Source organism: Bemisia tabaci, chromosome 2, assembly GCF_918797505.1.
Source record: "Bemisia tabaci chromosome 2, PGI_BMITA_v3".
NCBI lineage: Eukaryota > Metazoa > Arthropoda > Insecta > Hemiptera > Aleyrodidae > Bemisia > Bemisia tabaci.
In genome coordinates, this window is record NC_092794.1 from 22,328,087 (window position 1) to 22,344,903 (window position 16,817).

Below are 16,817 nucleotides of genomic sequence, written 5' to 3' on the forward strand. Positions count from 1 at the left end.
ATTGACATAATTATTATGATATAATTTATTTAAGGATTGAGGATGGAGAATCTTTAGAATTTATGGAGAAATCACAAGCTTGTGTGGGGGCCCCAGCGTTCTGAGGCATTGAAATTAATCTTAAACGTACCTATTTACATTTTGAATTTTGGTGGAAAATACGGGGGGGAGGGGGGCTTTAATTTATATCTGAGCCATGTATGTTTGATGATTAGAGGATTTACTTATTGCTAAATAGGCAGAGGATGCCAGATGATAAGGGATGAGTTTGAGGATTGTATGCGCACAAGGTATAAATGTTTTCAGGATAAAGCTATGGCAGCTAAAAACTAAGATAGCATCCTTCCTTCCTTATTGGAATCAGGCGTAGATCTCAGGAAAAATTTAAAAAATAAAAGGAGGCTATCTACGTGTGGGAGAAACACACAAGTTACTTAGAGTAAGAGTTAAATTTTAGGTAAAAAAGATGTGTAGTTGGTCGGTAAAGACGCAGAGTTGTACTTACGTATTTGCCAGGCTGTGTACATGCATGCAGCACCCACTGCAGCCTCCTCCGGAGAATACTATCGGTGCTTAATATTATCTCAAAAATGCTTCAGATGTCAAATTTTGAAATCATCCATGTTGTGAATAGGTACCTATCTATTAATTATACCTGTATCTTTCCCTCTGCTTTATGCTGCTTAGGTATTAGTACATTCTGTGCGCATTGGGGGAACTAGTTGCGAGGAGGAAGGGGGGGGGGGATAAATCTTACCCTCACATCTGACTTAATTCCTAAGAAATATGAGGGATTTTGCTAAGTTAGCTGTGTTGCCAGACGTTCATTGTGGAAATTATAATTGTACCAAAAATATTTCCATGTAAAGATGAACCATCAAGCTAAAACTTTTACTAAACATTCGCACAAATTTATCAATTTCTTTTTGTGGCACAATGGCACAACTTCTGGAAACTTCCTGTTAATAGGTAAATACGAGGCACTTAGCACATTTCTTGAAAAATTTGCTAAAACAATATCTTACCGACCAACTACACATCTTTTTTACCTAAAATTTAACTCTTACTCTAAGTAACTTGTGTGTTTCTCCCACACGTAGATAGCCTCCTTTTATTTTTTAAATTTTCCTGAGATCTACGCCTGATTCCAATAAGGAAGGAAGGATGCTATCTTAGTTTTTAGCTGCCATAGCTTTATCCTGAAAACATTTATACCTTGTGCGCATACAATCCTCAAACTCATCCCTTATCATCTGGCATCCTCTGCCTATTTAGCAATAAGTAAATCCTCTAATCATCAAACATACATGGCTCAGATATAAATTAAAGCCCCCTCCCCCCCCCGTATTTTCCACCAAAATTCAAAATGTAAATAGGTACGTTTAAGATTAATTTCAATGCCTCAGAACGCTGGGGCCCCCACACAAGCTTGTGATTTCTCCATAAATTCTAAAGATTCTCCATCCTCAATCCTTAAATAAATTATATCATAATAATTATGTCAATAATTATATTATATCTTTAAATTATATCAGAAAAATATCTTGCCAAAGTATTTTGAGAATTACGAGCTGGGTGGGGTAGGGAGGCGGCGGACGATAGGATGGGTTAGAGTAGGTATTGGGAAGAGAGTGCTCGAACTGCCCTGAGTTCCCGTCGCGCGACGCAGCCATCTTGCCTGCACATCGTAGGGGGTCTTTGCCTGCAAAAAGTAAACATCGACGTTTTATTGGTGACCTGCTCATCGTGCGCGCGCGTCTTTAGCGTGACGTAATAATTATCAGAATGATAACAACAACAAACACACAAACTGAACTGATAAACCACTTTAAACTTTCAGCTTTCTCACTGTGATAAGTAACTGATAACAAATTGATAACAACCATTACAACCGTCAAATTTCGATTTTCAACTTTTGCTCTCAATATAATTTCTCCATTATAGCTGAAGTTAAACGGCGTAGGTGTAGTTCATCACCTTAAACTGCCCAACTATCTGTCATTTAGGTGTCAAGTGTCAAAATGAGTTGCTGCATGAAGAGTGAACCTCTAGCTGTTTCAAATTTTCGTGAATATCTCAGAATACCATCTGTGCATCCTAATATAAATTATGGTAAGAATTTTCTTTCAGCCCTTTACTTTCAAATCTTGCTGGTTAGAACACGGAAAACCGCTGCACCTAAGCAGGAGATCACCAAGGTTTTCTTTCCTTTTCTTCATAAAAATCAACGTAAAGTAGCAAAGGCATTAAGAAAATTGATTTTTTGCGTTCAAATATTTGACACCTTAAAGGTCTCATTTTCTATCTGTATCAGCACCTGTTGCAGCACTTTTCTTTAAAACATATGTTTCTAACTGCAGTGTTGTGCAAGTTTTTACTTACCAGCATGTATCTACCTTGCTTTTGTAAAATCTCTTTATTTAACCAGAGATCACCTGGTCTGCCTGGACAGCGAGTCAGTCCCGCTACACTTAAGCTCTTATGTATCCCCCAAGATCCCTGGAAACATCCTACGAAGATGTCTTCTCCAAGAGTTAGTCCACCTCTGAACGCAACTCACTTTACGAAATATTTAGACATTTCCCCGGATGGCACAGGAAAACTTTTTGTATCAAAGAGGATAACCTACAAAGTATTCAAAAGGAATTTGGAATAAACAGTCTGACAAATATTGAGGCAAACTAAAAAAGAATCAGAACTCAACATACAGAAATGGAATCAACTGAGGCTGGCACCTTTTATCTAATAGGTATCTAGATAATGGAAGAGTAAGAAACTTCCGCTCTTATCCATTAATTTTTTTAACTGCGCAAAGTATCTAAAATTGCAAAAAGTGATCCCAATTTTGTCTACCTGATTGTCCTAAGTTACATCATCCGGGATGTTGTGCCAATATCCTCAAATTTTCCAGTACCTACCTAACTGACCATCTTCACGAGTTGCGTTTAAGAAGGGTGATGAACAGGTCTCATTTTACATGCCTCAGATTGTTGAAGATAGTTGATGAAATTTATTTGAATTTGTAAAGGTGATGTATTCTTCTGTAGTACTAAAATTAACCGATGTTCTTCTCATTCAGCATTTGTCTCATATTGTCTCTCTAATTTTCAGATGGCTGTATCGAGTTTCTCAGGCGACAAGCAGAAGGGCTCAACCTAAAGTTCAAAGTATTCGAGCTGAAGCCAAAAAAGCCAATTGTTGTTATATCTTGGCTAGGCACCAACCCAGAGCTCCCTTCTTTACTGTTGAATTCTCACATGGATGTTGTTCCCGTTTTTGAAGTAAGGTCACACATCACACAAAATTATGTATCACCGTTGCCTACGAGAATGGAGAGGCCGTAACTACGATTCTGTGACGTCACACTAGTAGATGAAACTCGGCCGCGGTTTAACACGCGTTCTTATGGGAGAACGCTTGCCGCGCGATGATTTCTCGCCGATATCTCTTTCAGGGTTGATCTGATGCAAAATTTCATAAGAACCGTTTAGAAAGAAGATGAAATTTCACTTTAGAAAACTAACTAGTTCATTTGTGACATTGTCTAAATATCGGGGAAATGAATGCGTAATACCGAAAATCGTTACTCCACTCAGATTCAAACGGGCCGCTCGCGCAACTTCGGCCGATCGAGAGCCACTCTGATTGGTCCACGCAGCGACTGCCTCACTCATCGATGCACTGATGACCCGGAGATGCTTGTTGTTTTCGGTAAATATCTACTAGCTTGACGTCACAGAACTGACTAGTTACGGCCTCTCCATTCTCGTAGGCAATGGTCACACATCACACAAAATTATGTATCACCTCAAAGCACTGCAGTTCATATTTCCCCATCAAAATTTCTTGCAAGTAGGTACAGATGTACTTGAAAGTCCAAAATCATCTCAGGGGAGCAGGAAGTTTCGTACTTGCCATCCCCCAAATTTAACAAGCCATCTCTCATGAGCCAAAAAAAAAAAAACTTTTACCACCTCTAAAACTTAAGCTTATCCATTGTTAATTACTTGCCTTCTCTCGTTGAATAAAAATAAAACAGAGAAACTATTACCCACCTTTTACCTACCCCAAAAATTGGACTGATCCATCGCTAGCAGTAATTTTAAAAAAATCTGATAGGGTTTTCCTGTTTTTCCTATTCTCCCAGGGATTCTCTGATTTCAAGTGAACAACATGGGACTAAGTCAGTCATGCTGTCAGGAGGTTCCCGCACCCCTAAATCATCTTATAAATGAGAAATCAGCATTTATAGTTGATACTATAAATTGGTGAATTAATAATAGGTATAAGTAATAGTGTAAATGGTGTTGTTGGCCTCTTGTGGCCCTATGATCAGAACTTCCCATTTGCAAAAAATCAGCTTCAATAAATATAAAACTAATACATCAGTCAGGAAAATAACTAAAGGTAGATTTCACAAAATACTCTGCATCCTTTCATACATCAAAGTCTTAATTTTTTAAAGGAAAACTCAGTGTGCACCAGGAATTAATTTATCTCATAGCATGCTAAAATTCCTTCAGTGACAGGTTCAATTAAAATAGACTGCTGCTTTTTGAAAAGCAGGAAGTTATTGAATTTACAAGTGCAGAAAATTGGCTGCCACCTTTTTTGTTTGGAGGCTTTCCAGTGTTGTCGAGTTTAGACTTTGTCCGCAGGTGGCTACCGCCACCCATGATGCTCATTTCTCACCTCTGAGCTGAACTTGAAAATTTTGGATGTGTCCCACCCTGTTCTAAGTTCATGCAATTTTGATGAAGAAACAAGAACTGTGGTGCTTAACTTCTTACCCTGACCAGCAAGTAGTACGAAGCTCATTACAAAGTTCTTTCTTTCATCCCCCCCCCCCCCTCCCAAGTGAAGAATTTATATTTTTTCCATGTTTTGAGATCATGAATAAGTAGAGTGCCTATAAGTACCTTCTAAAATTAATTTTCATCTAAGATGATCCAAAATTGCCTCCACAATCGAAAAGAAAAAAGTTTTGGTTTTTTGCTCCCTTTAGCTTTGGGGAGACTGGTTTTTAACAGTTTCATACCAAAAAAGACTCACTACAAGAAATTATCCCAAGAATTTAGCCTCTGAAATCTTCAACCGCAATCCCAAATCACCTTGTGCACTTTCTTTTTCTGACAATAGTGCAACACTGAGAAGATAATCTTACCTCTCAGAAATGTTGAAGTTATCATAAATCATGTAAACTTTTTTAGCGCTTGCATCAATAATTCTTAGATACTCAAGAGCAAGCACGAGAGATTATAATGAGCTACTTCTATTCATATCTGTCTTCAGTATACAAAGTCTTTGCATGCTCAGAACCCTGCCTCTAATGTCCCGAGTAATTTGATGATTCTGAAAAAGTCATAGATAACAGCAAAATCCACCAGCCACTATGCTCCTAAAAATAAAGGGAGGCCTTTATTGAATAGTAAAATTGCATCTCTTCATAGAGAAAAAAAAGAAGGTGTTTGCATCTTGAGGTTTGTTTACCCTGTGACATAGGTCGGTACAACCTGGTCAGCGAAGTCCGGAATTCGAAGTATGAAAAACGGACCATAACATCCGATTCTTTTATTTAAATCAATTTATGATATAATTTCAAGCACTTTTTATAGAACGACTTAAATAAATCCGTAAATCACACCATTTCCAAGAAAATCAATGATAAACGTCGCTGTACTTACCGACCTACGTCATCAAAAAAATTACAAGATGCCCAAAATGCAAACACCTCCTTTTTTTTTCTCTATGGCATCTCTTTGTTTTCTCCTGAATGAAAAAATCCCTACGAAACTATAATACAACAGCTGTATCATAAAGACCTAGAAAATATGCAGACAGTGACTCTCCCACAAATCGAATTTACTTTACTAAATGGAGATTATCACAGTCTGAATCTACTGCACAACGAAGTCACCATTGCCTAATTCTCGTTTTGATTTCAAGTGTTTTTAGAGTTGTGCTTAAAACGTTGATAAGCATAAAACTGTTAAGCTTATCCGTAAGAAGTCTGCCTAAAGTAGTAGTAGTCTGAAAGTCTGGTGTTCTAATCTTTAATTACTCAATAGCTTTTTTTGAAAGTTTTTCCATGCTGCTATCAATAGCCATGCCGTTAGCTGATTATAGAAAGGAAGATTTTTGAGAGTTGAATTTCCCTGCGGACATGCTTTCTATCAGAGATGACTCACTTTACAGATACCTTCAGTGATAGGATCATACCTCTTTTTAAAAAGAGGCTATCTATTCTGTGGATGATTTTTGCTTTTTAGTCTTATGATAGCTTGGTTGCGAATAATTCTATGCTTAAGCCTTACCTACAGCAAATTGAAGATTAGTTTTTGATAGCCAAAACAGTAGCCTCGAGCAGATTAAATGTTCTTCCCTTACGTTTTTACAGATAAGTCCGTTTATTGCTAAACTTTGAATTAGCTAGAGTTACACGAAGCAAACGGGACATATTTACAGAAGATTGGAAATACTAAGAGGCCATGGAGTTTAATTTTTGAGAGTGTCCTCTGTTTCTAGACCCTCCTGCTCCAATTGTGCCATTCCAATTTCGTATCCCAGGCATGTTACTAATCCTAAACTATTACACATATGTCCCTTTTGCTTGATTCCATCAGAATATTTTTTTGAAAAGCTTCTCAAACTGAAGTTGAGAAAAATCTAAAATAACTGAAGTTTTAATGCAGAAATTTACGTTAGTGGTATCTTTCATGACTGATTGAATTGTCACAATATGATCATTCCTCAGGAAAAATGGACGCACAAACCATTTGCAGCCATCAAAGACGAAAATGGAAATATTTATGCACGTGGAGCTCAAGACATGAAATGTGTTGGAATTCAGTACATTGAAACGGTCCGCAAGTACATCCAAGAAGGCTTGCATCTCAAAAGAACTTTACACTTAACTTTTGTCCCAGGTAACTCAACTCAAAGTTGGTAATGTATCATCATTTCTTTGTATGCACCGATTTTTGTGTTAGTGAGCTACAGCTCTTCGAAGCCAGTAATATTCATTACATGATGATTCAAGCAAGAGTATTTGTGCTTTCAGGGGAAAATATCAAAGGGGCATCTAAAGTTTATTCACCTATTTCAAGGATAAATTAGTTCAATAAATGGTATTAAATGTGAGAAGGGTACCTACCTTGCTTTAACTTGTTATTATTTTAATTTACAGATGAAGAAATTGGTGGCGTCGATGGAATGGGACTTTTCATTAAAACGCAAGAATTCAAGAATTTAAATGTAGGCTGTGCATTAGATGAAGGTATGGCTAGTGCCACAGATGAATTTATGCTGTACTATGGAGAGCGATCAATTTGGGGTAAGTGTTCTCCAGTTGTTTTTGATCGATACTGCAATTTAAAATCTCTTTGGGATCTGACGATGAGATTACATGAACTGAATTTTTTGTCAGAAGTTTTGCAGGCTCTACTTTATTGATGATAAATGGTGGAACCTCACCCCAGTTTCATTACCTATTGGTGAAATCTAAGGGAAAATGATTTCAGTATGTATCAGAAATTAAATGTAATTTTTACTTCTAAACAGACCTTATTATATTAAACTTCTATCCTTAAATACAATCTGATAGTCCTGTCCATCATAAATATTAGAAATATTTAATAAATTGGAAGTCATATGAGTGTTTAAAACCTATTTTGGTGTCTGAAATACAAAATTAAGATTGCCTCAATAGCATTGGTGTAAAACAACCTGTAAAGAGGGTGTTTAAAATGCTATAAGATTTTTTATTAATTTGATTCGTTTGTATTGGAGGTAAAATATTCCTAAATTTAACTTGCTAATTTTCTGTGAGGTTTCAAATAAAAAAGATCTGAGATCAGGTTAAAAGATGAAAAAAAGCTGCCTGTTTTGTCTTTTGAGGCATAAAGAATTCTGCAGATTTCACGCTAAACACTGGTTTAAGAACAATATTCTCCCTCCCTTCACTAGGCGCCATGCACTCTAAAAATCAAGCTTTCATCTAAAAATGAGAAATTTTGTAAATTAGTGCAGCCTCAAATCCTATCTTAGCCCTATTCTTTACAAAATGTCCAGAATTGCCATCAAGAATAATACGCAAAAAGTCTGAATAATTAAATGAAAGAAAAAATGCCCAAAAAAAAGGATACTCAAGGGAAAAAAACGCAAAAAAAGCCGCAGACATTTCCATGCAAAACTAGGGATCTTCGTTTTTTTTAAGGGGGAGTCAATTTTATTCTCCCATTTTTTTCATTCCTGTTTGACAAGAGGATCAAAACCACCCCGAAATATCCAAGGTAGTTTATCTCAAACTTGTTTACCCACTTTTCTCTTGTTTTTCTTACCCTAAATTGCACATGACCTCTAAAAAATCGTGAATAAGGCCTAAACACTAAGCTTCTCAGCCAGATGGCTCTTTAATTGTTGGGATGGTGTTAAACATTGTGAAGGAACTTAAAAATCAGCAGGAAAAAGAGTACTTACCTTGATTTATAAATAACCACATATCACATCAATGGTAAATCTGAATTTGTTGCTATTACATTTATCCGAAAAATTAGTGTAAAAACACTTCTGTGATGAGTTTTCCTCCTTTTGCTTCATATCTTTATCCGTAGCAATTTTTAATGCCTTGAGAGATCTTTGAATTTGGAATGGATATTCTGTTACACAGTGTTTGATATTGAGTGCCCGGGACAAACCGGTCATGGATCTCTTTTACATGAGAACACTGCTGGAGAGAAATTATCTCTGGCTCTTCAAAAATTTTTAGATTTTCGTGAGAAGGAAAAAAGACGGCTTCAGTTGAACCCAGATTTTACAATTGGCGATGTTACAACACTCAATCTCACAATCATAAATGTAAGTATCTCTTTCTTAGGAATGCTTCATTCAATTATTCAGGAGATTTGCAAGCCCAAGAAAGGAAAGGGTGCTTAGGAAAGGAGACCTTGTGCCTCAGAATGCCAGTGCATTGAGCTCAAGCTGAGATCATTTGATAAAAAAATCTCCGAATTCTGTACGGTTTGAAACAAAATAAAAATGAAGCCCTCACCTTTTCCAACCATGATTTTTCTTCCTGAAATTTTGGTGACTAAAAATTCATTCTTGCTATTGCAGAATGCTACAGGTGTCTCTTCATCTTATCTTGCGTTATTGCCATTGTTAAAACTGTAGTCAGCTAATATTCGAGCAGTTTTGCCGAGTTCCGGCCTAGGTTGCCATTAATTTAGCCTGTTAAGTCTCGGAACTTAGTTTCAAGAGATCTTTCTCGGGGAAGGAAAAAGTTAGACGTCTCTGTCTTATATTTTTTTAAACTGCCATAAAATGAAGAAATTTTTACCAAAGGGGCTCAACTTGATGCTACTCGAAAGAAAATAAGCCGTCCCATCAAGTGCAACCAAAACCAGCTCATAAGGTGTATTTGTTTCAAGGTTATGGTGCCAGCTTGGGTACTTTTGGGACACCCTATGTATTAAGTATGTATGTAGAGTGATTTTGAAACGCTTTGATAGAGATCCTTGGTTTTAGATTGATATTTTTCTTCTGGGCAGTTCTGAGCATAATTGAACATCATTACTAATTCATTTGTGGGAAACGATTTGTTACGTAATCTTCAGAAACTGGTCACAATAAACTTCTTAAGAGTTTCCATGTTTCAGACTTTGTCCTCCAGGTGTCAAATCCATCTAGTTGCTCATACAGAAATTGGTATTGAAGCCATTGTGATGTGAAACATCTGAAATAGAGTGGTTTCAGATTGTCTTAGAAGTACCATAAAAGTTCCAATTTTTTCAAAAAATTGCTGCTACAGATTCAGGAGAAAATTCTAGAATTTGAAGAAAATACTCTCTGTTCAATTGTTGGCAACAAAGATGAGGTACATTACGAGCATAAAAAATTTACAAATTAATGAGAGCAGAATAATTTTGCATATTATCAGATCCTACTAATTTTTGAGGTCTATTCCAACCAATCATGAACAAAACTGAATGAAACTAAAGTATTCTGTGTTCTTATAAGATGATTTTACTATCCATATTTCAGGGCGGAGTTCAGAACAATGTAGTGCCCCCCGCATTTGTTGCGACTTTTGATTGCCGAGTTGCAGTCGATGTTGACCACACAGAATTTGAAGCCAAGTTGAGACAGATGGCCAGTGAATGTGGCGCTAATCTTTCCTTTCGGCAGAAAATGCCAAAAATTGAAGTTACCAGTATAGACCCTAAAACCAACCCCTGGTGGAACATTTTTAAGAAAGAGTGTGATAAAATGTAAGACCATAGTACTAAGTTATTTCTATTCATTTATTTCACAATCAATATATGTAAGCCAAAAATTGGTAATGTTACAGGTCAAAGTTCGGACGAAACTTATCTAGATTTTATGCTTTTTTATTACTGCACATTAGCCGATAATAAATAAAATAGTTTCTACGAATTCTACTTATATTCATACTACGTCTACCACTATATTAGGAATTTCATGAGACTAAGATAAGTTTTTTCTTTCAAGAGGGGCGGGAGCATTAACTTGAAAGTAGGCATGATACCTGTCATTACTGAGTCATACGAATACGTATTTGTCAAGGGAGCTTGGTCATCAATTTGTCTTTGATTCTTGGATTCTTATCTTCACAATCATGTGTCTCATATTGAATTATGCTGTGTCTGCAGGAATGTTTCTCTGAAAACTGCTGTCTTTCCAGGTGGCACCGACTGTCGGTACATCAGAGAGGTTTGTCTCCAATTTCTCTGTCTAATATTTTTTTTTTTTTTTTTTTTTTTTTTTTTTTTTTTTTTGTCATAGCTTTGATACAGGCTGAACAAAAGTCAATATAAAAATAGGTTTTGTGCCTCTTTGAATGAAACACCTCATATTGTGAAAATTTCATCTAGAACAAATAAAATCTCTTCATTCCTTAGGTTTTACAGTTCGGCAAATCCACATTATAGAATGTACATGGGAACTTTCATAAAATTTTCTGGCTTTTTTTTTAGGCGTGTGAATTCTGTGCTCTAGAGGCACAGTCCATTTCAGATGGTGAAACCAAAAAATAAAAAAAGAGAGGAACGTATCTTTATCTATTTCCTCATTTTATTTTTCCAATGGAAAACCAAATCATCGATTTTTCCTGAAAAATGATGTGATTTTTTCACCCTCTGAGAATACTCTTTGAAAATTTTACTGAAAATGAATTGCTGGTCTTCTATAAAACAAAATGTAGCATGAGAAGAAATTGTAAAGCTCATAGTTGAGATGTATTCCCCTATGGGATTTTCTGACACACCAGACAGAGCTTAACACTCTCAAATGGAAAAAAAAAAATGAAGATATTTACATGTGTTCTGTCTTTTTTCATTTTCGATCTGATTTTTCTAGAAATGTCGAAATTAATCTCTATAACTAATAGTCAAAGTGTGCTGATTCTTAAAATAACTGTCCTTAGGCACTATAAAAAGTTATTCTACTCCTTGATGGCTAAAGTTGAAAAATCTCAGAAATTTCAAATTGCGACGTTGTAACTCTGCTCCTGTTTTATTTTTTCCAAAAGAAACCAACCCACAGCTCCCATTGAAATTTTTTGTGAATTTCCTTCACTTATTCTTAATAAAATAATACAAAATTGTAAGGAAGCACTTTGATTAGTTTTCCTTAAGGGAAATAATATACAATGAAAGATTTGTTTACATATTGCAATTAGGCTACAATTTTTTTGCATTCAGCCATCGGTATATTGATTTATATGTATAACTGTCCACAGAGAAAGGGATCTCCGAGAATAAAGAATTTTTTTAGATTAGCAATTTTTCATGAATCAGGCCGAAAAATTTGAATTTGCATTTTCGACATCTCAGCATCTTATAAAATAAATTACTAGCAGTCAGGTTCATTATTATGCCATCAAGGGTGTAAAATTACATTTTAGACCAATAATCTTGAATCTCGAACATTGCGGATCAAAAATTTTAATGGCTTTCTCTTAAATTACTTTTTATGAACTGCAAACTTCGAATTATTAGAGTCCATGTCAAATAAATTTAAGAGCTTTAAGACTGCGCCAGAAGACCTGCCATCTTGACTCGAGCATTTACTGACGTCACATGATCTTCTGTCGCAGTTTAAAAGTGCGTAAACTTATTTACTGTAAACTATCATTCCTCTAGTCTCGTTTAACATTTTTGCTCGTTTTTCCAAAATATTTATAGAACTTTCTCTATGCAAGATCCCTCCTCCCATGGCAGCCCACTTAAATGTTCTTTTAGAATTAATATGCTATGTTTTCCATTCATTGTTTTTTCAATATCTTTAATCTTGTCATTTTTTGGTGATATTAGGTTGGTATTCCAGCTTTTGGTTTTTCTCCAATGAACAAAACCCCAGTTCTTCTACACGATCATGATGAATTTTTGAATGAGCAAGTCTTCCTCCGAGGCATCGATATCTATTACAACCTCATTAAAGCATTGGCCACTGCTTGATCATGACAGTTGTATCTCCATTGATGCACGTCCTCTCAGAGTCAAGTATTCTCAAAGAGATCAATATCTTCCTTAAAGCTTAGAATTATGTGCTTCCTTTTTAATGCATTGCTCAATGTTTAACTCCTCTCCATTCTAACCTTTTTTTGCATATTTCAATGGAACTTAATTTGTTGCTAATATTTCTAACAGCAATCTTCTGGAGCATTTCATATGATAACGATTTGATTCCACAGTTCTTTGGACTTTACAAGAGAGTCACTTCATCCGTGAGTTGATATTTTTAAGGATGGTGGAAGGAACAACAATGAATACCTAGTCGCATCTTGTTTTGAAAAAATGTCCAAAATTTTCATTCTCTTCCAGATATTACTAGAACTGAATTACAAAAATGAGTGTGCAGTTTCAGTGATTTTTGTAAGGAAAAAACATCAAGAAAGGACCATGTAGAGGTTAGTAAAACCATGCAGTAGTTCAATGCAGAGCAGACGTGCAATGACATACCTAGCAGGTTTCCAAAAGTATTGGTTAGCTTTCTGTTTGAGCAGATAAAAGATTTTTCATCTCGACAGTAAGAATAAGTACTTCATCTATCAATGTGTTACCTGATACTGCATTTGAAATTTTTTCTCAACAATAATGGGACAGTGTCTGAAAATCAGATTCCTTTTCTCATAATCATATGTGCTCATAATTCTAAACAATGTATCTAAGAAAGACCATACTCATGGTAATTACATGTAAAACACAGCGTTTGGTTTCTATTTTGCTGAGGAGGAGTGATTTCTCTTGATTGAACATTACAAAAGAGGGAATCAATTGAGCTTTTGAATTCAAATGTTTTGCCCCCAGTTACTTTCTGAAAGTCTAGTTTGTAAGAGCCTGAGCAAAACGACCAATCCTGTAATCCCACTTTTTCTATTCTGTGCCAGAATTTTCGTAGGGAAAAAGAAAAAAAGTTTAATTTATGTAGAATGTACGGTAATGGAATCACCCTATGTCTTTTCGCAATGACCTCTTCATATTGGAGGTTCATCTAGGCCTTTGACTCTTTTCTAACTGAAAAAATTCAGTAATAGCAGGTACTAGTCAAGTATTAATGAATTTAAAAATACAGGTTATTTTACAGGAATCTTCCTGTCATGTTCTTCCATAATTTTTACTATTAACTATTATTCCGACAATGTTGTTTTTAAATTTATACACTATAGTTTTATGTATACTCCTATTCATAAGTTTTTAAATATGAACAGGCATAATTTTAGTGATAATTAGAAATTTATGTTACCCTAGGCGTTGGTTGTGATCGTTGACTATTTTTTAATCGAAACAGAAAATTAATTATTTTCAGAAAGATTCTTTGAATTTCCAAAAAACTAGCCATGAGTGCTGTTCTTTAAGAACGTATCCTATCAAATGTTAAAAATAAGCCTCTGTGCAATCTGATGTTTAGTTTGATCATTACAAGTTATTCTGAAAAAGAAGCCTGTCACTAGTCTTTACAACTTAGTCCAAGTCTCAGGTCTTATTAACATATCATCTATGTTAGTTAACTATTAAAACTTGTATTGAACAAAGTATTCAACTTTTGAAAATAAGAAATAGCTCTATAATGACCCCTGAAGGTCTCTAATGGTATGAAAGAAAGTTCTTTTTTCTCATTATTAGAAAACTATGAATACTTTCTGCAACAGCAAGCTGTATATCTTCGTGCATTGTCCATTTTTATTCGAAAATGTACTAGTGTGTTATGTGTGGAGCTGCGTTCTCCTAGTTTAAGACAACTTCAGTGCAACTTGCCACGGTAAATCGCATTCTAAAACTGCACCTGAATTCTGCCTCAGCTTCTTCTGAGCACAAATTTTCTAAACAAGGTCGAGATTTTTACATACCTGCAGCAAAGTTACTAGCGCTGATGAGTTTCTTCTCTGTAAGTACTATCAGTTTCATGCTAAAATTTCATGCATGTTGGCCAAATCATCAGCTCTCTGTCTAAAATTAAACGGCCTATTCAAAGCAAAATGTGAGTACCACAGGATTTTTTGAGGCTCCACGCCCCTCTCTCAGTGAGCTATTCAATTCTCTAATGTAAATGTAGTTTTAGTAAAGTGCAGTGCATGGCAACATCATAATTAAAACATCACCGAAGTATTATCCTCACCCGACTGAGATGTTTTTTGCATTAATTATAAACTGAAGCACCCTACAAATTCAGGTCAGCAATAATATTAAAAAGTTATTTTACTAAGATAGAAAACACCCTGTAATCATGGAGAGAATAAAAAAGGTGGTGGCAAGGCCAGACAGTCACCATTAGATTTGGCCATTCGGCAGAAATGAACATGAGGCTGTCTGTCAATGAAAACAGGACAGCAATGTGTGAGGCCCAAGACACTGCTTTGTGCCGTACACCAGACATCTTCATTACAACCCTCATTAGACCTGTAATTGGTTGCTGTGATGTTAAATGTACATTTCCCTGCTCGTCACCACCATATGTATTTTCTCTATGCTTTGTGACTCATTGGCATTATCACAACACAGCACATCCCTTGCCATGCATAAACGCTTTCAGAAGTGTGTTATTTTAATCTTACTCAATGTTTTCTGTGAAACATTTTACTTTTATCTTTCTAGTGATTAATCAAGTTACCAATTAATTTTTTTATTTTATTTTATTTTGAATGCAGACAGCAAATTTGGTTATCCATGAATGTAGCAATTTCCTTCTCCTCTTAAGCTCTTCAAGTAAGAACTTAATAGTGTATTTCCCTCAAAAAAGACACTAACAATTAACAAAATGAGCTCTATGCGTGTCGAAAAGATAGGCAATATACAATTGAATGAAAAATTACAACTAATTTCAGTTTCATTGCAATAAATTTCACTAAGAAGTGTTCCCTCAATCGGTAGATAGGCAACATACACAACACTCAAGGAAATAACATTAATGTTGCCACATGATTGCAATTTTTCTGTGCTACTTGGGTCAGTCCTATCAGACATTGGTAGTACAGCTGTCTGCAAACAGACCGTGACGTTTGTCATGGCAAAAGTACAGAAGCATTTTCCGAAAAATGATATGAGCTCTAAAAGAAACTGATTTTTTCAGCATAAAAGTGACTTTATTTTTGACAACTGAACAAAAGGAATAAAAGCTGCGTAAATGATAGGTCACCGAAAACAAAATAGCTGTTTTTCTTACCTCAACTGTTAAACTGTTCTACGTAATCATTATTTTCCTTTCTCTGCAAATTATTGGTGACAACATTATAGTATTAACTTCTGAATGTGATAGTAGAAAGACTTCTATTCAGTCTCAAAAGAGGTAAAGTTGCTATTTTTAGATTAAATATTTTTTTTCCATACATGTGTTCATGTAGTCTTGTGCATTTTTAATCAACGCATCTTTTAAAGGAGCGAAGGAAATTCTCAAATTTCTTTTAACTTTTTAAAGTCAAATCCCTGACACAACAATTTTGACTCCTACCAATTAGAAAAAGCAATAAGTTACCTATTTTTAAAAATTATTTTATTCATTGGTTAGAATTATGTTATAAGAATATATTTTTTCAAGACTAATTCACACAGATCAGTCATTGCGCAGCTTTTGTGAAATCCACTCCCCCGCCCGGCCCTAACTCGCAGCACTCAATGCTACGTCACAATGGGTGCTCCCTTAAGAAATACATTGCAGGCACTCAATACTACGTCACTGCGCAGTAGAGTACCAAAACTTGTCCTTGGGAATGACTGACCTGTGTGGATTGGTCTTGTATTTTTTTAAATGTAAGCATTCCGGAAAAAGTTGAGGAAATCGTTGGTCAAATATCATTGAAACATTTTTTGTGAGCATTTTCCGAAGGAAAATACTAGTGGCACAGGACAACTATCCTGCGAAGAAAAACTGTAGATTAAGGTCTTAACTTTCAGATGGTGGGCGCAATTATAAATTTAGGAATTGTAAACTTCATGCAAGCTACACTGAAACCACAACTGGGGTGATGCTTCCCCTTCGGAATATACACAATCCCTGCAGAGGATAGGTCTTTAAATAACGAACATCACAACTGAACCGCTCATCCAAACTAAAAAAGCGCTTGCACGAAGCGCACGTCCAGGGGCGAGGCCACCCCATTAATTCAGTTCAGAGTGTTGTTTTATTTCAAATTTAGTGTCTTCCTTTTTGCTTATGCGGCGCTGTTTCTAAGTTAAGATAAATCGTTTCTCCTTGTTTTCCCACACTGTTTTGCTATGTTGACCTAATTGAATAAATTTATTTTTCATTTATTTTCATCATTGGAATGTTCTTCTTAACCTGCGCAGAATATCTATCAGAAA

General features: G+C 35.6%; 1 protein-coding gene across 2 annotated transcripts; it reads left to right on the forward strand.

Moving 5' to 3' along the window:
• Window positions 1-1,795: 1,795 nt before the first annotated feature.
• LOC109043553 (aminoacylase-1) lies at window positions 1,796-16,772 on the forward strand. Of its 2 annotated transcripts, none has more exons than XM_019060769.2 (8): window positions 1,796-2,112; window positions 3,112-3,281; window positions 6,755-6,926; window positions 7,187-7,333; window positions 8,768-8,856; window positions 10,042-10,268; window positions 10,671-10,731; window positions 12,333-16,772. In XM_019060769.2, exons 1-8 carry the CDS (start codon window positions 2,022-2,024, stop codon window positions 12,474-12,476), a joined length of 1,101 nt encoding a protein of 366 aa, XP_018916314.2. In that variant the 5' UTR covers window positions 1,796-2,021; the 3' UTR covers window positions 12,477-16,772. The 2 variants fall into 2 exon arrangements, with proteins under 2 accessions (XP_018916314.2, XP_018916313.2); XM_019060768.2 differs by having other exon boundaries at window positions 1,798-2,112; window positions 8,669-8,856.
• Window positions 16,773-16,817: the final 45 nt, after the last annotated feature.